The 26,839-nt window shown below is 40.6% G+C and overlaps 1 protein-coding gene across 1 annotated transcript; it reads right to left on the bottom strand.

Moving 5' to 3' along the window:
• Positions 1-71: 71 nt before the first annotated feature.
• On the bottom strand, positions 72-24,692 carry LOC126394262 (uncharacterized). The gene is made up of 13 exons (XM_050050972.1): positions 24,516-24,692; positions 20,014-20,103; positions 19,820-19,933; positions 16,877-17,071; positions 16,599-16,776; positions 11,887-12,070; positions 11,558-11,655; positions 10,990-11,385; positions 10,632-10,808; positions 10,057-10,244; positions 7,146-7,369; positions 4,760-5,348; positions 72-152 (listed from the first exon to the last, which is right to left on the bottom strand). The coding sequence occupies exons 1-13, from the start codon at positions 24,690-24,692 to the stop codon at positions 72-74; spliced, it is 2,691 nt and encodes an 896-aa protein (XP_049906929.1).
• Between the last annotated feature and the right edge of the window lie 2,147 nt (positions 24,693-26,839).

The raw sequence follows: 26,839 nt of genomic DNA, 5'->3' as shown, positions 1-26,839 counted from the left end.
AGCGTCAGATGGTCGAATCCATTCAGTTGATGCAGAGACATCCATTCATCCATCGTCTATATCTGCTTATCCTATTCAGAGGTCACAGGAGAGCTGGAGCTGATCCCAGCTGACATCAGGCGAGAGGTGGGGTACACCAGACTTTTGCAGAGCTGACACAGAGACAGACAACCACTCACATCCACATTCACACTGACTAAAGTTACCTGCATGTATCTGGACTGTGGAAGGAACCCTCTTGCTTTGAGTCAACAGTGCTCACCTATATAAAAAAAATTTCAACCCCTGTACAATTGTCATGATGGGTAAAATTAGCCTTAGAGACCAAAACAGTTTTTGTACAAGGCTCTTAACATGTTTATTTCTGCTTTAAAGTTGGGAAATTTAAGTGGCGGTCTGTAGGAATTGACTCGCTACTGGAAACAGCCTCAAGTGGCCATTTGAGGAACTACACTTTGTGCTTTTTGGAACTTCTGAGCTGGTTTAATTTTTCAGCCCCAGAGATTGCTGCTTGGCTACTACCATAGCTCTCTAAAAAACAGCTAGATAGCCAGCTTGGCGGTTCCTTTTTTTATTTGAGGAGACAGAGAACAGCATGGGGGATGCAAATGTCAGAAACTACTTTTGACTGTGTCATTGTAGTTCATATTAAGTGGTAAATAAAAGTTAAAATAAAGTAATTTTTGTTGGTCACTGACAAGGGGAAGGGGTAAAACATCTATACAGCATAGTATTGGACGCAAGGTAGGTTATTATATAAAGTATTAATATTGCAAATACAAATTAAAATTTGGTAGCCTAGTAGAATAATAAAATCTTTTTTTCCAGTCCAGTTTGCTACAATAAAAATAACTAGAGTGACATGAACAGACTGCAATTTTATGCTGTTAGATAAAGATTATATTGACAAAGTTATTTTGGGGACATAATGTGCAGTTAAAAAATGTAATAAATACAATATATTGCAATATATCACAATAAATGTTATTGCAATACTCAGCATATCGTAAAACATAGAATTGCAATAAAATTGTATCTCTTTTTTTTTAGTTTAGTGAATTAATTTCGGTCATTTACAACTTGTAGAGTTTGAGTACACAAACAATAACTCATACACATAATTTATACATTGAATAAAACAATAGTTAATTTCCTTTCAGTACTGAAAACCAAAACATAAATATCTACAAATGCACTGACCGAAAAGGTATAGGCTGAAGCCTTAGCTTATTTTGCCTACCCTTCTTACATTAATAAGGTTTTGTCAGCTCCCTTTGAAAAAAAGATAAAAAAGAATGAAAGAAACGAAACAAAATGTGTATATTGTGTACACAAAAGGTCCCAATGCAGTTGGTGAATGGTGTGAAAATGAATAGTGTTCATAATTCTGTTTTGTATTTACTAATAATATTATTTTTAAATATCTTTTTAAATCTATGAAGCGTATTGCCAATCATGACTTAAGTATCGTAATAATATCATGTTGTGGGTTCTCTGGTGATTCCTATCCCTATTGACAGCTGCTTCAGGGATTAGTAGTAGTTCAGTCAGGAACACTCTCATCATAGATTTAACCATTTATTGCAACAAATGGAAATACAGTTGTACTTGGCGCTGATGGCTCCAATCTCAAAATGCTCCCTGGATCAGACAAGCAGCATGCTAAACCAATACAGGGGCCGCAATGCAGAACCCCCCGTCCCCGGCTGTACAAGAGTGGGCCCAGAGCAAGATATTAAATACCCTTTCAACCTTTAAGCCATGTTAGGATGTTAAGACTCTGAATAGGAGGGTGGAGGTTGGGGTGAAGGAGGCAAAGCTTTGCCAGCAACAGCAGTATGTGGCAGCATTGGTGTGGCAGGGATCAGTGAGGGGGAAGCCATATTTATCCGCCTTGTTGTGGGAATGGGCTGTGATTGGTGTGTGACTGCTCAGAAGCAATGATCCAATCAGCCGGTCACTGCTGGGTGTATGACTGCCTTGTCCTGCATGAACTATTGCAAGGCTTCATTAGTAGTATTGTTATATAGTATTAATATTATTCAGTAATGTTTTCACCAGTGATTGGAAGTTGTGTGCAAATGGTGCAGAAGAAATAAAATGCCAATCGGCCAGGCATCTGTCTGATGTCATAAAACCTGTTGTTTATCTTTAATGCAGGTGTTCTCGACTGTCAAAGGTCTTGATCTTACCCAGCTTTCAAGTTTTAAAGGTCTGCGCTGGCTTGAGCCCTGGAAATAGCCGCTTGCAGCTGTATTTTATTTAATAGGTGGCCTATTGTCTATTTTATCAACTTTATTACCGTAACAGTAAAACTAATCTAGTGTAAAATATAGATAAATGTAAATATATTTAACCAGTTTAAAAGTTTTATTGCATTTCGCTCTAGAAATCCACTCTGAATCCCCCTTCTGCTGGGGATCAGGATAATCCTGATTTTTTGGATCAAAGGTACTCCAATCCTGCTACAAAGTTTTGAACAACTCATACTGAGGCTTTGATCCAGATCAAAACCGAAACTGGATTATTTGATCTAATCCAATTTCAGACTCCTTTCTTCCGTTGAACAACCTATTTTTAAGATTTGATCCAATCCGATAGCCGACATCCGTTGAGATTTCGTCTGAATCATGAATGTCTGCACAAAATTTCCCTGCAGTCCATCCAATACTTGTTGGGATATCATAGTCTGGGCCAAAATGAGTCAGCTAAAAATGAAAAGTTGAGAACGTTTTGCTTACCTGTGTGTATCCAGAGCCACATCATTACAAACACATCAGAAGTTAACGGCCCTGCAAACAGACACTGACCCTTCATATACTGTGAGTGGAAATAAATTGCATCACTCTGCCCTGGAAACTTAAAGGAAGTCTGAATCACTGAACTTCCCATAAGGCTTAGTAACCATTGTTCACTTCATTTGTTTTGTTTTTTGGCCCGAAGTCACAGCAAAGAAACAAAATTCCCAAGACTCCCCTCTCTCCAGCACAGTGTTATTTCTCTGAAACTTAACCCCTGTGTATCAGACGAATCTACTCCTCAGCTGTAAAATAGAGTAATTCCTTGTTTTACAAAGATTCAGATAAGTAACAGTTCACATATTAGTCGTGTAGTTCTTATCAGCAAAGCATTGATGAATGAACCTGATTATTTCTGGGCTGTACAACACTAGCGAGGCCTCACTGTACAGCTACAGCAGCAAGAGATACGATACAGTAACCTACAAGGGCCTGAAAGGGGAAACTGTCTCTCCGGCAAACCTGTAAATTCCTAACAGATTGAGCTCCTGTGATTGAAGGACGTGTTTTTGGAAGAGCAGTTGAAAGAAGCTTGTAACACTGCAGGATTTGTTTCAGGCCAAAATACAGATAACATTAGCAGACGGACAATGGGGTCACTGATACAAGTTTTACTCGAAACGGAGAAGCACGAAACCTTATCGAAGGAGTCTGCGAATTACAGTACGGCTCTTGTTTGGCAGCTTATGCTCAGCCAGGCATGACGGTGTACCACTTAGTTTTGTGTTCAACCTGCTGCAGATGTAGCTGTCGAGATCTTAGCGGATCAGCAGTCAAAAAGAAAAAGAAACAAAATCTTACCCGTCTCATCTGCAAGACTTTAGATACAAAGAGATGACCTTACAAAATAAAAGACATCTTCTCCTCGCTGTAGATTTGAATGTGCGCCACCACAACACCACAATAGAGACTCATTCAGTCTGATACGGCGGAGCAAGATAACTTCTCCAGATGTAATCTTCAGGTGCTCCGGTCTCATTTATCTGTCAACCTTCCCAGGGCTTCGGCGAACATCTTTATCGGGGTTTCTACAGAAAGGAATTTGCAAAGACTGCAGATGAAATATGGAGGGATTGGTTTCAGCAGAGTCACTACTGGCAGCCCTGAGAGGAGGAGATAATTACCACTTTGACAAGCTTTGATCACAGGTACAGTTATTCTCAGAATGTCTGTGTTGATAGAACAATGAGATGACGGGCTCGAAATTCAGATGAATTTGCCCTAGTTTTCCCCCAGTGCTTAGATTCTGAATAGAAGCTCTGTCTCGCACATAAAGAGACAAGAATGACAAAATGGGGGTAGCTGACGTGGCATGGCTTAGCTGTCCATAACTCTCTTTTGATTTGTAGAAGTGGAGAAAGGGAATTTGATTATGGTTATTGAAATGTTCTGGGGAGAGGGGAGGGGAAGTCGTGGGTAAGTCATCCACGACCTGTAAATGCTGTGGGTGGAATGAATCACTGTGGTTTCTTTTCTGTCAGGAGGCAGCAAATTATTCAATAAAATGACAGAGGGATCAGTGAGCCGTGCGCTGGAATCAGTTTTAGCAAAGTAGGAGGTGTGGAGTCAGGAGTGGTAACGCTGGTGGGAAGACGAAGGAAAAAAAAAAAAACTCAAGGTGAAGATGAAACCTCGCCACAAAGAAGAAAGGTTCAGTTCATTGAGATGTCTTTGAAAATGCATCCAGACCACAGTGCAGCCCTAAAGCAAACATGCCTCCTACACTACCTGCCTGGGCTAAACTAAGATGCAGCGTTTGTTAGCGGGGCCACCCACTTATAGGAAGGAAGAGAGCTTTGTGTGTGTGTTTGAAGGTCACACAAGTCAAATGAGTCAGTTTTTTTCCCTCTGACCTCAAAACGTAAACAGAGCTCTCAAGTCACATCTTTGTTTATTGTGCTCCATAGGTTCTCATGGTTTACAGTGTTCTTCCACTCCTGCAGGAATCACTTATATTTTACCTCCTCCTGTATCCTACTCATTAGTCCCACACTGATGTTGTTCTCCTGAAGGCTCAGATGCCTTAGCGGGAACTGCGTCCTGCAAAGCAACGCCCCCATGATGTCATTTCCTCCTACGTCACTGATGCCGTTTCTGTCCAGATCCACCTGCTGCAGACTCACATTCTCTTTGAGCATGTCGGCCAGCAGCCTGACACCCGGGTCCCCCAAGTTGTTCTCATCTAAGATAATCTGAGTCAGTGAGCCGTTTCCTCTCAGGCTGTCGAAAAGTTCCTTCCACGCCGCCAGATCAGCGCCACTAGTCTGCGCCAGCCCCAAATACTGAAGATACGAGTGGTGCCTCATGTACGATGCTAGCACTTTCACCCCGTCACTGCTCAAGCCATTTCCCCCGATATCCAGCTCTAGAAGCGCAAAAACCCTGAAAGAGTTCCACCCGGTGGGGAGCTGCAGCAGCATGTTCTGCTCCGAAGGGAAGAGCGTGGCCTGTTGGATGGCAGCAGCAGTTCTCGCCGTTTGCTCCTGTAGCTCAGCTATTCCATTCAGCAAGGTCAGCACTCCATGGTCACGCAGTTTGTTTCCAAACAGGCTGCAGAGAGAGAAAAAAGTGGTAACCATGGAGATTTATTTAGATTTCTCGATGAGATGCTCACTTCAGATGGTATGTGACATATAAATCGTAAGCTACAAAATCCCTTTTTCAAATTATATGACAATATCACAAACATTTTTTATCTGTGTGTTCTGCAGCTTCAAGATCATTACATTATGGAAACATGGAACAATGTTGCGTAGGCTATCTCATGGGTGATTTTTATACATATTTTCCTGTTATGGAGTCATACATATTTGGTGTTTTTATTTAAATGAATGTCTGTGGCAGTGATACTTCAAATCTGGCCCACAATAAAATAACATGATTCACACTGGGAATTCTTTGTGCTTTGAATCTTAATAAGGTGCCTTAGTGCATATGAAAGCATCAAATAGAGCTTGTTCATTTAAAAAAAAAAAAATCCCCCAGACTCCCCTGTGCCCGCAAATGTCCTCAAATCCTTCAAAGGCCCTTGCGCACACCTGACCCATGTGGGACTGCTGGGACTGGATTTGCCTCGTTTATTCAATTTATCTGATGAATATCATTAACATTTTTATTACCTGGTCCCCGGTTTTCTGTCATGTTGCAAAAGTGGCCCCCAGGCAAAGCAAGTTCAGTATTCCTGGTCGAAGGATTTGAACAATGGCACATGTGTTTGAAATGATGCATCCATTTTCATCATCTTTTAGTAAATACTTTAATTCCTAAAGGGCCATGTTTGATCTGGTGTCCACATTAAAGCAGTGGGTCCCCAATGGTGTAGCCACAGGGTCCCGGTTTCTCCTTAGGCATTAGTTCAAGGTCCACACACTGCAATATATCAGTGTCATACTTGCATTTAAACATGTCGTCAAGCTAGTTTGCTGACTCTGTTTTAAGTAGCCATGCGTTGGTCGCTCACTCTACAGCAGGAAACAGCACTTGAGAGTAAAAGCTCTGTGCTGGATATTCAATGTACTTCAAAATAAAGTGTGTTTTTACAAACTTGACACGTTCACGAGTCACTTGCGGTCCATTTAGAAAGGACCTGCAACCCACTTTTGGACCGTGACTCGCAGCATTAGAGGAATAGTTTGTTTAATCCATGTTAAAACTGCAGTTCAGTAACTTTCTGGAGTCTTCGCTCGTTGTCTGACAACTGTTTACAGCAGTCATGCTAAGCAAAGCTAAGCTAAGATAAGCTAAGATAAGCTAGCTAAGCTAACCAGCTGCTGGCTGTAATTTTATATTTAATGGACAGATGACAGCGTGGTATTCATCTTCTCATGTAATTCTCCACCAGAAAGCAAAGAAGCATATTTCACAAAACTATTTCTTTAAGCCCAACACTATTTTTTATTCTCCTGTATGTGATGACCAGCTGTGCCTGTGCTATATTTTTCACATGTCAGCATCCACTGTGAGTCTCTACATCTGTCAAAATGTCTCGGAAACAGTGTGACAAAGATGACCTCTTGCACATTTGCTGTATTTTGTAGGGGGAAAGAAAATAACTCAGAGAGGTAAGGCACTGGAAGCATTTCTTGTTCACATAAAAGAGATGAATTGTGTAATTCAGCAGTGTATAGGCTGAGATTTTATTCTGTCCTTGGATTACCTGCGTCTTTTTACTGTCGCTTATATTTTATTATGTTCTTTTTCTAAAGTCATATAAGAACACTTTCAAAAGGTAGCTCTGCCTGGATCTGCTCTTTATTCAGTGTGTTTTCTGATTTTGGAAAAACATACTGGACTGACATTCTGTGTCAGATTTTGATGTAACACGGTTCAGTGGAGCCTGGGACTTACTGTAAGCCTCTGACCTGAGGCTTCACTCTCAGAACGTCCAGCAGGATGTGAGCACCGTACGGGCCAATGAGGTTGAGGTTGAGGTTGAGCAGCGTGACCTCGGACGGGCTGCTCTTCAGGGCCCCCGCCAGGCTCAGCAGAAGGTCGTCTGTCAGATCTGTGTTCCTCAGAACCAGCTGCTCCACCTCATCTGATGTGCTCAGCACCGTCATCATGGCGTCCAGCTACAGTTACAAGAGAAAGTCATGAAAGTATGTGCTGTTGTTATTGGATTTGGTTCGGCTCTGTCAGTAGAAACTTTCCTGTCCTAAAGTTCTCTCTCATAGCTCCAAAAGGTCATCGTTTCACTGAAAAAATAAAATAAATGATGTGAAAAGAAACGATGGGTATGCGTTTTGGAGTGTACCCACTGGGCTTGGGAAACATTTTATAAGGCCAAGGGTTGCAGATCTCTGAAAAAATGTTGGAGTTTATTCTGTAATCCTGGAGGGAAAGGTCTCCCACAAGAAGATGCAAGGCTGCACAAAGAAATGATAGAAATAGAAATATCTCATTTAACTTTTAGTTCACCTCAATTGCCAGAAAGCAACGTCTGGTAAAATACAGAAACCGCATTTTGCAGCTTCAAACTGTGGCTGGGAATGAGATGTGAGCGGGACAGGTGCTGGAGGTTTCCTAAACACAGAGCTGGGGTGAGAGTCCAGAAAGACATATGGTCTGGCTGTCCGCCACATCCACTGTGCCACTTTGCTAGACCTTGAGGAATTTTTCAGCCGCTGTTGGAAGCTTTTTCATCATGATGGGTTCGTCTGAGCCAAAACGCCTGCCTGTCCCAGATAAAACTCAGTGACCATTTGTTACAATTATGTGTGTATTAACCTCCCAATAATGGAGTAGTCCTCCTGAGTCAGGATGGATTTTTTGTTAAATTAATCAACTTTTTATTAGGCAGACAAGCGCTACATACTAATGAGAAACTGCCCTTTCCCTGTTATTGAAGATATGATATTTTTGAGTTTTATATCTGACAATGTGCAGTATAAAATCATAAAACGCGCTGATACTGAAATACACTATAATCCTTTTTAAACAGCTTTAAATCCTAGTATGTGAATGCGTGACATTTGCATCCTGAATTACTTTTTATTTTTATTACAAAATCTTTGCTGTGGAAAAATCGCATTAAAATGTTTTATTAAAGCTGGGATGGGCAGTTTTATTGTGGTGTCAATGGGTAAAAATCCCGTAATAAAACTTTGAGAATACTGTTATAAAAGTGGACTGAGAGAAAACCAGACTTCTGCACTTCTGCACTTCTTCTTGGCTTTAGCTGGTGATGGGAGACTTTGGCCAATCACAGGTCATTTCAGAGAGAGGGCGTTCCTATTGGCTGTCCTTCAAATGCAGATGTGCGTGCACCTCACAAAAGCCTGATTCAATGGTGGAGAATCCTTTAGAGAAAGTTACTATTCCAACATTGTCAACAACTGCCCACTGCGAAGCAACCCAAAAAAGGATGATAGACTCATCAAAAAGAGAGTCTAGGAGACAGTCTGAAAGTAAATGAAATAAAACACCTGTCAATATCGTAGAGGTGTTTCAGAGAAGGAAACAAAATAGTTTAGCTTCACAGCTGCAGCTTCATTTTCATGTAGCTAACGTTAGCTAGAGCCTTGAATCACAGTGTGTCCTCCGCCTCACTCCCCACCACTAAATGGTAAATGGACCTGCACTTGTATAGAGCCTTTCTAGTCCTCCGACCACTCAAAGTGCTTTTTACACTATGAGTCACATTCACCCATTCACACACACATTCGTACAGGTGGCTGAGGCTATCATACAAGGTGCCACCTGCTACTCAGTTTTTAACATACTCACAAACTGATGGAACAGCCATCAGGAGCAATTTGGGGTTCAGTATCTTGCTCAAGGATACTTTGACATTTGGACTGGAAAGCCAGGCATCGAACCGCTGATCTTCCGATAACTTGACGACTCACTCTGCCTTCTGAGCCAGAGCCGCCCCAGTGTTTTTGGTCAGACCGCCTCACCAGGAGGATAGCAGGCAGCAGCTCCAGAGATCGACCCCCAGTTAGCAGTCGCAGCAACCTGAATCCAGCCAGTGCAAAGCCCAGCTCCGACAGCCTAGACTCCCTGCTGGATCGGAAAACTTTCGGTTGCTGCAGTTACACAGGTTAGACCTGGCACTGCCACTGGCCACCAGCCTGCTGTGACACCTGGAGCTAGGGGGTTTATACTGGCTGAATTAAAGCTATACTTGAACTATAATGTACTTTAGCGGGTGACTGGGGAAGCTCTCCTCAGGGGAAGCAGTGCACAGTGGCAGGGAGTGAGGCAGAGGGACGGTGACATGGCTAACGTTAGCTAGCTAATTCTTATCTCATTTGTTTCTGATAAACAGAGAAAGAAAAACAAGGAGGGCTAAGTGAATGAGCTTTGTGCAACTTAACAATAAAGTAAGATTAAATAAATCAATGTATGGGAAACACTGGGTTACTGTATGAAGCATGTGCATATGCTCATGGTTGTCTAGTGGTCAGGGTTTAGAATAGAGAAGGGAGAGCTGCAGGAGGAGAGAGTATTTTCAAAGTCGGCCTTTTTTTTCTTTGCCTTTTCCAGGTTGAAAACGAAATAATGATTATTGCGCAGAGGGAAGTACTGCATGTAACTATAAAGATTAATGGGAAATGTATCACTTTCCATGACAAATTGTTTTTATATTATCACTTCATTATAATATTTGGCAATGAAATCACTGGTTCTGACGCAAATTAATGCACACTGCTGCATTATGCAGGAATGTGGTTATTTCAAGGGCCAGTGATTTAATGCCAAGAGCGTTTCTGGCAAAAACACAGATTCACCACAGTAATTTGTGTTGTACACACACCTGCGCCTGCAGGTCTTGTTCTTTCACAGGCTCTTCTTTGCCAGCACTCTGGCTGGCCGTGTCCTCTTCTTCCTCTGGCTCTCCATCAGGCTGCAGGACCGTGTCACTTTCTGCACTGCACTCCACATCTGAGCCTGGAGCTTTGGGGCACGATGACAGCCTCTTTTGGAGCCGGCACCTCTCCAGGACTTGGCATGAGAAGAGAGAAAAAAAAAACAACTCAGGCGTAATAAAACTGTCCCTTCTAAAGCCAAGTGCACACAGTGATACTGATACCCACTGCTGATGTGAGAATGTAATAATGAAATCTAAAATTCAGTTTGAGCACTCGTGTTCAGAGAAAACAGATCTGCTGCGGTGAGATTTATGCATGCAGGCATGTGTGTGTGTCTGTGTGAACGATGTCTGCATAGCCTGTCCTGCACGTCATCCATCTTCCCTTCAAGCAGACTTTGCTCAATGTATCACTTTTTAGCAAATTCAACCTTTTCTGCTGAAGTGTATTATGTAAATCAGTTACGGCACTCTGGGGGGATTCCGGTACGTTCCTACTGTGCTGCGGTTTCTTTACTCACTGTTTGCCTTGAACCAGTTATGTTTGTTTGGGCCCCGCTCCAGCGCAGCGCTCATTTCCACACATTCTTCATAGAAGTCCTTCAGTCTTTCCCCATCTCTGTTTTTCCCATTTGATCCCGGTTCCTTCTGTTCCTCTCCATTCTGCTTAGTCAGTGCTTCCTCATCCTGCAATGAATCTTTAAAAAGAAAAACTCTTGTTCTTTCACATTTTTCCCCCCACAAAGAGTATTAAATGGAAAAACCACATGCAGATGGACTGAAGGTCATCCGTATCACCACTTGAAAGCGTGGAAGGTTTTTATCCTCTGTTTTTCCATCTTTTCTTACAGGAATGAAAATGAATCAAACAGTGCTCACCGAGAACTTTGCTTGTCTTGTTGGATCGCGGCTGCTCTGTCTGCAGTGCCGTGACATCTCTGGTTGTTTTCTGCTGTTGCTGCTCTTGTGTGGCAGACGACACTCTGGCTTCACATTTTTCTGTCACCGTTGACCTCCGCGAGACCTCCGAGCCCTTTTTGTCCCGTCCCTCTTCCCTCTTATTTCCGGCTGTCTTGCCTTTGCTCTCTTTCTGATTAGTTTGACCCTTGCGTCGTTTCTTCTTGGAGGTCTCTTTAATCCCTGCAACAGCGGGGTCTTCGCTGTCTGTGGATCCTCCGCCGCCTTCCTTGATGTGTTTTCTTGACCTCCTTGTTGATTTCTTCTCTGGTTTGGCTGGGATAAACAGAGGGGATGACGGACATGACTCGATGGTGCCTGCGTTGGAGACATCAGAGACAAATTTAAAGGGAAAAAAATGCTTTGTGGGACATTTTGTCTTTAGACTAGTCCGCTGAAATTAAGGACTGGGCCTAATGTCAAAAAAATGTTGATGAATAAGCTTTAGGAAGTAATGGAAAATTGAGATACTCATTTCCAGACTTTGTACCATTGCCAGGGCCCGGCTCTGGAGGGAGAATTAAGTTCTCTTTTGTGCCGTTGTTCAGCTGCTGGCAGGAGCTGTATTTGTTTCGGAGACTTGTACATCTGAAAAAGATGAAAAATGTGCTTTCATCATGACTCACATTTCTTCCCCGGTACCACCAGCAACACCATTCCCTCATGTCATGCAATATGCATCCCCTCTCCCTCCTGTGTCGGCCTGACAATACATCATATCTGCAGAGCAATGGGTTTACCCGATCAGTTTTGACTGTTACTAATTTCTAATTTTCTGCCAATGTTATGCTGTCCGTCTCCCGGAGGATGAAATCTGACCTGTAGCAGGGTATCCCACCAGCGAGCCAAGCCAATCTGAAGCAGCTCTTCCTGCCCTGCTGGAAGCCGGGAGCGTAGCGGTACTCGCAGCAGGAACTGATTCTGGCCACCATGATGCCGTTAACGTACAAAGTGGCGCTGAAGGGGAAACCTCTGTGTCTCTGAGAGACAAAGTGGAACTGCTCTGAAAGATACACACAGACAATGTTATGAAAAGCTTGAAGGTTGAAGGTGATTATGTTTGATCGTTCTAACGGAGTCAGCATGGATTGTCTTTGGCTTATGTTGCAGTGAAGGTCAACAGGTTCTCAGATGGTTTTCCCCGTGTATTACGCTAATTTTCAACATCTTTTCTGCCGTTTTTCATTGTATTAATGTCAGATACTGGAGGACTTGAAAAACACTGTGATGTGTGCTTGTTAAAGACCCAGTATGTCGGATTTAGGGGGATATATTGGCAGAAATGGAATATAAAATGTTCTATTAAGTGTATAATCACCAAAAGAATAAGAATCATTGTGTTTTCAATACCTTAGGATGAGGCATATATATCTACACTAGGAGCAGGGTCCTCGTCTATCAAGACTTGCCATGTTGCACCTCAGTGTTTCTGAGCGGACATACTGAGCACTGCCTCTAGATAGGTTCATTTACATTTTCACGTCAGCCACCGTCGTTGGAAGCACTTTTGTGATAAGCAGTGTTGGAAAACCACAGATTTTTTTTTAACTTGAAACTGCTTTAATCAGTGTTTTTACCACTTTAAATCACCGGGATCATTTGTTTTGGAGAGGAAGACACCTCTGTAGGTCATTCAGCTCCTGGTAAAAACCTCCTGAGTGTTTGGCTCTTAAGTTATCAGAAAGGAAAGGTCAGCACACCTAGCAGGAGCTGGGCGAGCAGCGGCCCGTCTGCGATGTGCCAAACAGCGTAGAAACATTGATTTGTAAAGTGAAGCTGCTTCGTTAAGTGTTTTTACCGGTTTTAATCACCTTAAGTCACCAGGAAGAGATCTCTGTGGATAATTTGGCTCTCCGTAAAAAATTCCTGAGCAAGTCACACTGAAGGAAGCTTGTTGCAATCTGCAGTCCTTACCTCTAGATGTCACCAAACCTCCCTAAATATTACACACTTGACCTTAAACCCCCAAAGCACCACATTTTTATTTTTTTCCCCCAGGTTAGCTGGGTTGCACCTGAAACAGATAAAACCCACACTGTGGTTAAACCAGTGGGAAGATGTTCTGGGTCAACCCGAAAAAAGCTTATTTCAGTCAGTGGAGACCGGGGGTGAGTCCATGTCCTTCGGGAAATGGGAGGCTCTGTTATGTTTATGGCTTCATAGGCCAACGCTCCAATGTTCTCTTGGCTCTTTAACGACTTCACTGTTGTTTTTAATTGTATTTAAATGTCCTTTTACAATGTGTTTGCTGTAATGTGCTGAATAAACTCACTCTGCCTCACGGTGCTGTGAGACATTTGGGATGGCACTTTCCAGGAAGTAGCAAACAGCAGCGGTGCCTAATGGTTTTGGCTTGTGACCCATGATAGCCACTCGCAGCCACTTGTCACAGGTTGCATATTAGTGATGGAAATCACTTTGTTGGTTTGAATTGTTTATTTACCTTCACTTCATTGCTTCTATCTTCAGTTTAGTGAGTCAGACTGCCTGCACAGGCACTGATCATAAGGTTAATAGCTCCGCAATGTGAAAGTACATTGGCGTGCAGTGAGCACCTATTGGACTTATCACATCCAGATTGTTTCTGTGGTTTGTGCAGTCTTCCAGTAATCTTTTAACCAGACATCAACATATTGTAATTCTCTTTTAAAAGGTCCAGTGTGTACGATTTAGGGAGATTTAGTGGTGTCTAGAGGCTGAATCTTCTCCCAGTTAGAATTTTTTCAGTGTTTATTGTTCAGGAGGTTTTTACTGGAGGCGATTTATCCATAGAGGTCTCCTCCTCTGAAAAACAAATGGACCAGGTAATTAAAAACAGTAAAAACACCGAACAAAGCAGTTTCACGTTACAAATCAGTGTTTCTTCTACTATGTTCGGCAGGTCCCAGACAGGCTGCTTGCCCAATACCTGCAAATGTGTGCTCACCTTACTTCTGATCCAAATGTTCTGGAGGTTTGTATCGGGAGTTGAATCATCTGCAGAGGTCTCCTTCTCTCCAAAACCAAATGACCAGGTGAATAAACAAGTAAAAACACTGAATAAAGCAGTTTAAAGTTACAAATCAGGCCTCTTTCTCCACAAATGAGAACCCGTTCCCTACATAGATATAAAGGTCTCATTCTACGGAAAAAAACAGTGATTCTTATTTTCAGGTGATTATACACAAAAGAAAACATACTTAAATTATATCCATTTCTGCCCATATATCCCCTTAAATCCTACAACACTGGACCTTTAAGATAAAGCTTCAAGTCACCAGCGAGGGGAGCTCCGATGCTAAAAGCTACTGATTCAGTCAGTGAAAATGACGATTCACAGTTGTCAGTTCAGCTTGAGGATTTAGTGTTAAAGATTTATTCTGAACACCTGTACTTTGTTATATTCATGAGTTATATCTATGAGCTAAAAGCACTACAGTCAAAAAGCGATGCTCCCATCTAAGACTGCTCTATTTCAATAGTTTCAGAGGCCTGAAGAAGTGAAATTCTTCTGTAATCCACATGAAAGAAAGCAACGATTTGAAAAAAGCCAGAAAAAGCACAATGTAATTTTGTGGGTTTTTTCTTCTTCTTTTTTCCTCTCTTTTGTTCTTGTGACCCCCCAGCTGGGAACAACTGGCACACGCTATGTCACGTTATTTTTAAAAGGACCGAAATCAGGACCGAAATCAGACTTTCTGCAGTCCCATTTAGGAGCAATCAAGAGGAGTAAGACTCAAAGGAAGAGCAGAGATCTGAGATATGGGTGCAATTCAAGAGAAAGACTGTTCTGGGGACATGTCCCTCCCGACCAAAATTTCAGTGAGCTTGTTCACATTATCCTCATTCTAACATGTCTGTGCAGGAAAATACAGGACAAATTGCATCTCATATTGATTTGGTAACAGATAGATAATCTACAGGAGAATAGATATTTAAATTTACTGCATTATATTCCATTATAGCCTATTTTTATATTTTGAATCATCACCTGTTGCATGAATTTTGTGTGTTTCTTTACATTAACAAAGACATTTCCACCATAAACTGATGCGTCTTTGCTGCTCATATTTTCCTCTGGAGGATCCCAAACCTCAGTTTATTATGTGTCCCCCACCAAGGTTGAAATGAATCCTTCGTCCTCGTGATCATTCATTCATTTATTCATTTCCTTTCCCAGCTGATATTGGGTTCATTCATTTATTCATTTCCTTTCCCAGCTGATATTGGGTGAGAGGCGAGGTACACCCTGGACAGATCGCCAGACTATCACAGGGCTGACACATAGAGACAGACAGCCATTCACACTCACATTCACACCTACGGACAATTTAGAGTCACCAATTAACCTGCATGTCTTTGAACTATGGGAGGAAGCTGGAGCACGCACAGAAAACCCACGCTGACACGGGGAGAACATGCAAACTCCCACCCCAGAAACCCTCTTGCTGTGAGGTGACAATGCCGCCCCTTGCAGTTAGTCATTTGTAAACCATTTTCAGCCAGTCAAGTTATATCAAAAGAGAAAACTCAGATATGTTCAGAGTTTCAAAGGCTCACACACCCAAATAACAAAAAACACATTTGTCACTTGCTTTTTAACAGTACTGCATCTATCCACACGGGCGCCTTTGGTTTTATTTGTCCAATTTTTAAGATGTCTGTCCTTAACCTTTGTGTTTCATCCCCGAAATAAAACAGGTGAAAGTTGTTTGTGGTGCTCACAGCGTTGAAAAATGACTCTGGGTAATGTACAGAACACGCTGTCAGAATCATCCCTAGCGAATATATCTTCTTTAAAAATTAATGAAAGCTGTTTTCAACAACCTTCACAACAAAGTCACATCACACAGTGTACAATATATGTATGCGAAGCACAGCACAGTGTATATAGTGTCGCATCAGTGCAGTAAAAGTCAATAAAAAGTATAAAAAATAAAGTCATGACAAGTCTCATAAACATGCTGAATCCTATAGACCGTCTGGAATGTGCTTCTGTGTTTTATTCCTTTGATGTACGCAGCCACAGAAGATTTTGTAAACAGATCACACAAACAGTTTCAAGCAGAAATCTATAACCTCTTTTTTGTACATCTGCCTGACATTGTGATTCTCTCCGCGGAGTGACGGCCGTACAGTGTGTATCGTCATGTACCGGCTGCAGAGATGAAACAACTTGTCTTGTCTACTGACTTTTCTCTATGTGATGTGAAGTCTATCAGGTCACACATCGGCTCTCTATTTTTCTTTCAACTCAAATACTGCCTCGGGCCGACGGCCTCATCGCTCTTTTTTTACAATGTTGCTTTGAGGGCAGATGATTAAATGTGTCAAAAGAGGGAGAAGCTTCAACGCTTCTAATTAAACTAACTTATTATTCTGGGCTTGTTTAATAACGTGGAAAACACCTCATTGTCTTCTACAGATTTCTGATAATGACTCTAATTGAAAGACGACATTTTGGAGACAGAATTTTTTGTACTTTTAAAAATTAAATGCTCTTTTGTTCTCAGCCAATTCAGCAAAACAGCTTTCAATTTCACAGCTCTCACCTCCTGGCGTCACCAAGCCTTTGAAGACACAGATATTCTCCCCTCCGTTGACTTGCTGGAGCACCTTCAGCTCATCCTGGGTCGACCCCAGCCCCGACCCCCGACGACCTTGTCCCAGGTAGGTCATTGTTACAGTAACGTTGGATTTCTTTGCCTCTTTTTGTGCCTTCAGGGTACTCTGATGTGAAGAGAGAGAACAGTGGAAAGAGCAAAAAGGTTTGACCTCTGAAAGAAGCTGCAGTGTGTTTCCACTGGGAGCTCAACAGGTGTGAAATTACCTGTCTTTTAGGGAGAGCTCCAGTTCTCTGAGAGGTCACTGAGGAGAAAGATCCTCTTCTTTTGTCATACAGGTAAGGACAGGACTGACTCAGAGCACCTCTCAGTGAGGTGAGGCTTGATGCCTTTGCTGTGATTGCTGGGAGGTAAACATCGTCTTTAGCAGTTCTTCCAGGACGGGTCGTTGAATCATCCAGCTGTATTGAGTTCATGCAATAATTAAAGGGGTGAAACCATCATGTTGCATCATATTTAACATTAATATAAACCCTTATAAACCTCTTTAGCAGCACAAAATGCATACTTAACTTTGTTTTATCGACATGGTACTTTGTGACTTCTCCTAATTTTATGAGAATTGCTAATAGACATGATTTGAAGTGATGACATAATTGAAATGACTTATTACATCTGACACTAGCTGTAAAACATGGTTAAACAGGCTACAATGAACGCTCAAATGCTCTACATCTGTGATTGGTGTTGACAGTTCATTCAACACTTCCCAAATCCCAAATGTAGTGATAGTCATCAAGAGAAATTAGACCTCCTAACTGACCTCAAACACAGGCAACATCACTATGTAAGATAATATACTGTATATCTCTTTAACTGCTAATGACTTTCTGGCAAACATAAGGAACATATGCTGCAACCCAATCAAAAAAGAATAGTGGGTATTGTAAACCAAACAATGAATAGAACCATGGATATGTTACTTTTGTATGCTTGTATGCAAATGTAGCAGATTTGTTGAAACTTTACGTTTCTTTACACTTTAACAAAGCTGTGGATAATGTTAAGGCACAAAACTACTTGGTTAGGGTTAAAAAAAGGTTCAAATTTGGCCTTAAATACCTGATTTTGTCATGACAAACACGGCTGGAAATACTGTAATGTCTTGCTACAGAACACTTGGTTTTGAGGCCTCAATTACAGCTTGAATTTCCAAAGTCACCTCATATAAATGTAATCTCAACTAATGTAAAACTTCAATTAAAACCCTAGTCCCAATAGAGTGTGCCAGGGCTGACGTCAAAACCCGGAAGTTAAGCATCGCGCTGGTTCCCGGAAGAGAAAGTGAATGTGTTTTTTGCCTTGCGTTTTGGATTATGTCAGAAAATAAGCTCTGTGGCTAACACAAGTTTATGATACCTACAGGTTTTATTCAGCGAGATAATCTTCACTTATGAACACCTTTAATACCGCATTTGAAGCTTAAATGCGATCACCAGAAGTAAGAAGCTAACGTTAGGCTTTAACGGACTACATGACTACTCCACGGTCGCATGACTCTTGATGTCACCGCCACTAAGCTTTCAACTGATTTCGGCCGCTTTATTTTAAAAACATTGTATAATGGGGAAATCGGACTGTTTAAGCTAAATAAGAAGCTGTAATGGTGGACTGCCAGCACTCTCGCCTGTTCGGGGGTGATGACGTTTAATGTCCCCGACAGGGTTTGTAGTCGTATTGAGCAACTTGTTAGCAACCGCCTTTTTTACGACATGTAAAAGCTTCAAAATTCACAAGTAGGGTATTTACTGACGTGTTTTATGTCGTAGACCAAAACCTGAAACTTGCTTAAACTTTTGTTTACCACAGACCTTATTTGAGGCATTTTACCAAAATCCCATTCAAAAAACGTATTGACTTTTAGACGAGAGAACCGGAAGTGCTAAAAGTGCTAACGGAGTTCCAGGTTTACTGGCACACTCTATTAAATGCCTAGTCCATTTTACTAGCCTGGTGTGGCTACACACTTTGACAAATAAATGCCTGTCTCAATTAGATGCCTGGACTGGTTGCCAGGCAGTTTTTTTTTAGTTATTTGGATGTATAAAACTGGGTTGTTGGCTACCACATTATGTGTCCATTCCTCGATTGCCCTTATTTATATTCCTTTAATGTGTAAGCGTCCTTAGATAAAAAAAAAAGAGTTTTTCATAAAAATGAATCTAAGTTGTGAGTATTGTTTCAACAGGATAAAGTGGTGTTGTGTCGTTATGCCGGGTGCTATAATCTTCGAGTGCCATTACTCTCTCTCTGATGCTCTGCCTGTCTGAGCTGGATCAAATGAATGATTCATAATTTCTGAAGTGTAATTTTTATACAAGTAATATTTATACTGGTTTGAATAGATCATTTGATTGTACTGTATTTCCCATCTTTGCTGAACAACAATTTTGTGTGAAATTAATTAAAGGCCTGTCCCATATATAGGCCTGTTGATTTCAGTGATTTAAGCAAATAATAGCCCATTACTTTACAGTATGTCACTGAAGAAATGTTGATATGATATGTATGAATACATACATAATACATACATATGAATGTGACATATCTGCAGTTGGCAGAGATGTCAAACACCAACATTTTCTTCTGGTGACTGGGCTGTATATTTGCAATGGTTATTTATTTGTTTTACAATCATAATTCTAATATTTTCTGAGACAACATTTTGCTTTTTGAGTTGAATCCCATTTTTAATATACAACCTCTTTGACCTGTCATTATGTGTAAGTATGTTTGTATGTCTGGTTATAAGTTGTATGCAGTTGTTTACTGTCAGTCAGGTAGGTGCTCTAGATTGGGTTAAGAGGAAAAAACAAAATTCTCATAAAATGTGTATTTGTTCTTTTCCTAATTTAAGTTTTTAAAAAACTGGGTTGCAACTTTTGTGGAGCACTTCTTGTCATTAATGTTTACAAAAAAACTGACTGAAACAACAGTATTTTTTCAATTCAAGATTATTTTCCATTTTATGTATTTTGAGTGCTGCAAGTATAAAGATGCAGGGGGACAACAAAATCTGCACCCTTAGAAATGTTTAACAGTTATGATTGAATTAGAGCCCTCAAACTGTAACAAAGTTAAAGCATCACTCATTGTAGTAGTAATCATAATCATGAATAATATAACATTCAGATAGCTTTGATGCTGACCTTATAGATCTCCACAGTGTCAGGATTTTCAAGGAGGAGGAGTTTGCTCTTGGCTCTGATCAGACTGGCAATGGAGTGGATCATTTTAGCGTCTCTGCCAGGCTGAGCTGGGATCTGTGAATCAGACAGTGGTTAATAAAGCTGTGGAGCACACACTCAGACACAGGGCTGAGAAGTGCTTAATAGACACTTACAGGAGTATCTCTGTCTCCTCCATGGACCCCTCTATAACAGAGATCCTGGAGGAGAGTCTGGCTGTGTCTCCTGGTTCTTCTCATTGATTCCTGCAGATAGAGAAACAGCACCGTATGGATTTTACCATGCAGCCCTAAAAACATTAACTTTGGTGTTTGGGATTTCAGTCATGCGGTTACACAGAGTTAGTCTACCTCAATGATATAAAAAGATCTGTGTATAGATCACAAAATAGAAACTAGTGGTAAAATGTAATGTAAATGTTAACTTCTCTTATCATACGGTGATATGTAGCACTTTGCATTAAAACTTGGTAATAACATGGTAAAAATGATACCAATATATTGGTAATAACAAGGACATATTATTTAATATTAGCATTATATTGTGGTAATTATGCAGGAAATGACAAGATACCCATATTTGGAGTCAATTTATTTCGCAGAGGCCTGTGTAATGAAACATTTATTGATGCTGAGAAATAATTAGCCTGTTTATTTAATATATTTGCTCCCCTGACAAAAAGTTAGTAGGGGAGATTGATACCACTTTTATATTTGTGTGCTGAAGACCTCAAGGAGGGGTCGGAAACCTGTCCTATCAAAAGAGACATTTTTGGCCTAACAGATCCAGAGCTTTCATTAATATGTTTTGGCACAAGGTGGCTACGCTGCAGTGAGCTATTTATGATTATTTGTCCACAGGAAGACTCAAGACCACTGTCGACATGGCTAGTGATGTTTTTAGAGGAAAAGATTCCAGGCCAGCCATATGACGAACATTTTAGCTGACGAAATGTTAAAACATTTTTTAATCGGTGTATAGGCTACGAGTTTTTACAGTTAAAGAATGTAAGAATCACTTTAGGCCTACAAAATGAATACAAATTTCAATGTAAAAAACATAATGGTCACTCATTTCCATATAGTTTTCTGTCAAAGCCACAGGGAGCCTCTGGAGAGGAGCTGAACAGCCACATGTGGCTCTGGAGCTGCAGGTTGCCTACTCCTGACCTAGAATCCGGATTAGCCTACTTTAGGATGAAGAATGATAGCAGGGGAAAATACAGGAAACAGCTTGGCTTGATCCAAAAGCTCACTAATTACCATACTGTAATTCATTTGTTTAATATGTTCCGAATATGTTTGTGGTTTTAGAGGTTACTTAGTTGTATGCTGTAAATATTAGGACAGGCTAGCTTTAGGACAGCCTGTGGTCTGTATGCTAAGCTACGCTAACTAACTCCTGCCAATAGCATTGTTGTTAACACACAGACAAGAGAGTGGTGTCGATTTTCTGATCTTAATTTGGGCAAGACAACAAATAAGTGTAATTTCCAAAAGGTCAAAGACTTTCTTCAGAGATACCTGGGCTTTAATATAATTTCATTTTTGCAATAGGATAAAAGAACAAAACATGAGGTAATAATGGCCAAAAAACATATGGAGCAGAAAATATTAGCAACTCGGTCCCACTCCAAAGTCGTCGGGGAGTGACTCCCGGCGTCAGACAGTGATGAAAAGCTGTCCTTTCATGTCGGCATGAAACAGCGGGGAAATGTGGCCAGGCGACAACAAAAGTTAAGGGGGCGAAATGTTGAGTAAGGTGGGTGGGAGGGATGGTGGATGGATCCAACAATCACAGACTTTCACCCGGAGGGCTTGTGCTTGGTCAGTGACTTCTGAGGTCAGACACAGACAAACTAGCCATCCTTTCATTTGGGCATGACATGTGGCCAGTTGCTGGTATTCTGTAACAGCGCCTAGTGGCATCGGGGGAAACACAGCCGGGCAACAGCACAAGTTAAGGGGGTGAAGGTCCAAGTAGGGAGCAGGGTGAAGTGGGTTGGTATGGGTCCAACAAAAACTGACGCACCCAGGGTACCTTGCACATCATATCTTGACGTGGAAAGTCCATGACCAAAAGTTGATATGTGACGAGGTCAGAGTGACAATTAGACAAAAACCAGAGATGTGGACTGTTACTCAGAGGTCTGAAACCAGGTTATTATCACCTCATAATCCCATTACTTAGCTGTAATGTAAAGTGCCACCCAATGATCATATAACAGAAGTGAGATGGGATTAAATGAAAATTTAGGTGTGAAATGGAGCACATCTTTTTCAGTGAGAGGAAGATGTGGGCTCGGCTATGGTTCAGTCTGGCAGGGATGATATATACTGAGATGAAAGTGTACAGGTGAAATTGGATTGTGTCTTCTCCTCTTCATTGGAGCTGTAAGGTCACTGTGATCAATGAATAGAGTCAGGCACAAAATCTGCCTTGTTTGGGGGTCCAATTCCCACCTGGGTGTCATGTGTTAAAAACAAAATAAATCCACCTTGGGGAAATTGAATTAAGCTGACACCGATCTTTTCTTTTTGCCGCTGTAAGATAACAGGCCGCCATTGTTCTCCGCACGGCCTGTCAGTGACTTACAGTATCTGTAACCTAATCACTTCATCCGCAGCCATGTCATCTGCCAGGCTGAGAGCTGGTGGGAGAGGAGGCAGCAGGCAGACAGCCACATCCTGAGATTAGCAGCCTACGTATGCATGAGTGCACCTCAGTGTCAGACAGTAAAGAGCAAGAAATAGGACGTGTAAGGACAGTATAGAACAGTAAGGAAGTGGATGCTTCTGTATTTCAAATGCAGCTTATTGTCTCAAAAGGTTGTTCGCAGTCCCTGAAATGTTCATCTTAAGCACTTACTGCAGATACCACCACCTTTCAAACACCCTTTAGTGACAGGAAAGATAACAAACTTTTACAGTTTCTTACAGATCATCAGCACAAGAAGAAAGACACAGTAAATAGCTGCATGTCTTTGTGATGAATCCTGAGCTGTAGTCTAGTATCTGTTCAGCTTTCAGGCTTTTATAATAGTGTGCAATATTTTTCAGCATACAACTTTTTCATGCACATTACTGTAGATATTTCTTATGTTTACTTTATTCTTTTCTAGTTTTTTTCTATTGATGTATATATGGTAGTTACATTTCACACTTACAGCCTGAGCACAGTGACAAAATATATTTTATTTTTGATATTTTTATATTTTTTTAATGATTTTTATTTAAATGCACATTTTCGTTTCTATTTTATTTTATTGTATTTTTTTTATTGCTTTATATTTACATACTTCTATTTCATACTCTTACTTCTTCAACTGTAAGGACTCACAATTTCCCCTCAAGTATCAATAAAGTATTTCTGATTCTGATTCTGGTTGTCAAACCAAATGTCATTCCTCACATGCCTGTGACCAAAATATACTGTACACCTTTTTCATTTCCAGCGGTGTGAGATCCTTAAGTTAAGTAGTCAAGTTCAAGTCAAAATTACTCTTACTTTTTTGGGGCATTGGTGGCTTGGTGGTGGAGCGGGCGCCCCATGTGCAGGGCTGTTGCCGCGGCGGCCCGGGTTCGACTCCAGCCTGTGGCCCTTTGCTGCATGTCACTCCCTCTCTTTCTCCCCATTTCACACTTGTCTGTCCTATCCATTAAAGGCTAAAAATGCCCCAAAAAAAATCTTAAAAAAAAAATAAAAAAATTACGCAGTTTAAATTTTAATTAAGTACAAAGATATGTTCAGCAAAAACATGCCTTAAGAGTTAAAATAATAATAAATGTATATGTATGCAGCATTTTAATTCTGCAGTCGGACCAGGATGAGCCAATTTTACCTACTTTGTAACCTGAGTAGTTTCATCTAACGATGAATCATATTTTATTCCTAGATTAAATGTCTCATTAGTACAATGTTGATACGATACGATACGATGCGATACGATACGATGCAATACGATGCGATGTGATACCATAAGATACGATAATCCTTTATTCGTTCCACAGTGGGGAAATTTGCAACATTACAGCAGCAAAGGGATAGTGCAGAAATCATCAGTAGAAAAAAATTAAATGCAAAGCAATATATAAATCCGTAAAGTAAGTGAACTGCACAAAAACAAAGAGCAGAACAATAAGCAAACAGAATAAAACCAAAAATAATATAATAAGGAAGTATCAAAAAGAAGCAGAATGTAATAAAGAGACAGACTGAATGACTAATTTTACATTAATCACACATGGAAGTTTAGATATTTCACAGTTTAACAATACTGAGTCATTGATTGTGAGCAGTAAAAAATAAAAGCAAGCAATCTGTAGGACCAGTAGTCTTAAAAAATACAATATCTCTTTTTTAGAGAGAATGGAAACACTCAAGTACTTCAAAATTGTAGTGAAGTACAGTACCAACCATTTTTCATTTCTTAGTCATCGCTGGTAATTACCATTTAAAAAAGAATGTTATTTAAAACACTTATTAATGACTTAACTATTCAACTACCTAATAAAAACAGATATAAATGTATATCACTTCAGATTGTTCACATTAATCCCTCATATTGTCCCTCACTGCTGTGTTGAGATTTGTTCTAATGATATCTATAATAAGGTCCCTAATTTTCCATGAAACGCTCAGAGGACAGAGATCTTACCTGTTGTCTCGTCCGCGTACGGAGCTGAATGTGTCTTTCCACTAGGTGATCTGATACCTGCACAGCTGTTGATCTCCTGTTCTCTGCTCTCTCTTCACACGGCCAGCTGGTGACACCTGAGCGGCCGACACCTTTGGCACCGGGCCCCCTGCCTCCTGACACTGGTCCCTCATCCATCTTTAATCGCCCCTGACCTTCAGTCTGTGCGCTCAGGCCACAACTGATGTCACTTATGATGCTTTTTCCCAGCTAAAGTAACAATTTCAGCACCACATCAGAGACATGTAACTGATTAATTACAATGCTTAGAATCTCTTTGTGTCAGTGTCTTGATTTCAGCTGTAGTTTGACTGCTTTTTTTGTTTGGTTTTTGGAGGGTTGATGCCAATATTTTTAATTGGTGAATCATAGGCAGCCAAAAACTGAAACATCATGCCAGTTTTCCACTGTTTTATGTTTTAGTTTTATGATTCAGTATAACACCACAGCTTCACCACACTTGACAAAAAAACCTTCACTGTCATGATCCTGAGCTTTTGTTTCCATTCTGGCATTTTGAGGTTTTCTGTTTGTGTCCCTTGTTTCATGTTTTTCATTCGTGTTTCATCTGCTTCCTGTTTTATTTAGTAGATTCTCTCCTCATGTGTCGTGTCTGCTTGTTTTACTTCCTGTCTTCATGTGTTTCCCCGCCTGTTTTCTGTCACACCTGTCTCGTTAGTCCTTCCCTGTTCCCAGAGTCTTCCCTTCACACCTGTTCTGTTTTAGTCTTATTTGCTCCACCCTAGTGTTCCCCTCCACACCTTGTTGTTAGCCAAACCCCATTTCCCTCCTTTTGCCTGTGTCCTCCTACTCCAGCTGTGTCTCATTCTTGTGATTAGTTTTCTGTGTATATATACACCTGTGTTTCCCTTTGTTCCTTGTCAGTTTGTCTGTGCTCATTGTGTTCTTGGTGTCAGTCCTTGCTAACTTTCAGTTAGTTTTGGTTCTTCTGTTATTTGGACTTTCTGTTACCTGCTTGTTCTAGATGCTTTTATGCTTTTTGTTTAACCTCAAACCGGCATGCTACTCTGCATTTGGGTCCCTCCTGAGCTGATTCCTGACATTCATGGTGTTTCCACCCATGTCTGTGGCATGACCCTGGGTCTTTTTAGCAGCAGATCGGGTGATTCCCAGCAGTGTTTGAGCCAACAAACATGGATGTTTTTTTACCAACAAATTGTGGCATTTACCAGAGGCATATGAGACACTGAGCACGGTTACATGCGCACAATAATCAGATAACTGGGAATAATCAGATAATGGTAATAATCCGATTTGACGCGTTTACATGCGCTTCAATAATCTGATAATCAGAAAAACCTGGTTTACATGATTCAGTCCTTCAGTTGGATTTCTCCCCAAGTACATGACATAAAACTCAAACTTCCTGTTACAGTAGGTACTCATATCCTTGAAAAACTTCGAAAAGTACGCAAGTCATATATTTGCAAAATAAAGCACTCATCATGCTGACAGCTTATATTCTTACAGTACTGTTTGTTTTTATCATTAACAAATACATGTGAGAGCATTCTAATGTGTAGTTTATCAATGTGGAGCCAATTTTACATTCTTTGGGTAGATTCGGAGTAAAAGTACTGCAAAGTGCAATATACAAGTGTATTGTATGTAAACTTGTCACACAAAGTGCATAACATATAAGTAAGATAAAATAAAAGTGACAATTTAAACACTGAGAATATAAAAATATATTATTTTATGTAAAATCTTTATCCGAAAGGAAACCGAATAATATGACTACTGGGGAAAAAGCTAGATGTGTTTATCTGATTTCTCATAATCAGATAATGGCTTTTATCTGATAAAGCCTATTGGATTATGCTGTTTACATGACCACTTGAATAATCAGGTAACTCCAGAAATCAGATAATGATAGGTTTATTAGTGTGCATGTAAACGCGCTCACGGAAACCAGGGTGTTTAACACCAAACCTGGTTTTGTGCCACCAAGTATGGGTGTTTTAACCCTATGGGCCCTAGGCATTTTTGGGGTATTTTTACTGCCTTTACTTTTAAGCTCATATCACAGTCATTATAAAGGCTACATACACATGCTATATCTTGTTCTTTTCAGGACAATCTGGGCTAACCAGATTTGCCATCATTTCATGTCCTTCTATGTGCCTGTATTTTATATTAATTTTTATATCAATATCAATATATTTTTTCATTATTGCAAGAAATTCCATTGACTCATTAACAAGTCAAAAATGTGTTTTATCTGAAAGAAACATGCAATATTTACATCTAAGATCATAGAAAAA

Source organism: Epinephelus moara, chromosome 8, assembly GCF_006386435.1.
Source record: "Epinephelus moara isolate mb chromosome 8, YSFRI_EMoa_1.0, whole genome shotgun sequence".
NCBI classification, from domain to species: Eukaryota; Metazoa; Chordata; class Actinopteri; order Perciformes; family Serranidae; genus Epinephelus; species Epinephelus moara.
The sequence above is the reverse complement of the archived record's forward strand: the minus strand, read 5'-3'. Positions and strand labels throughout refer to the sequence as shown.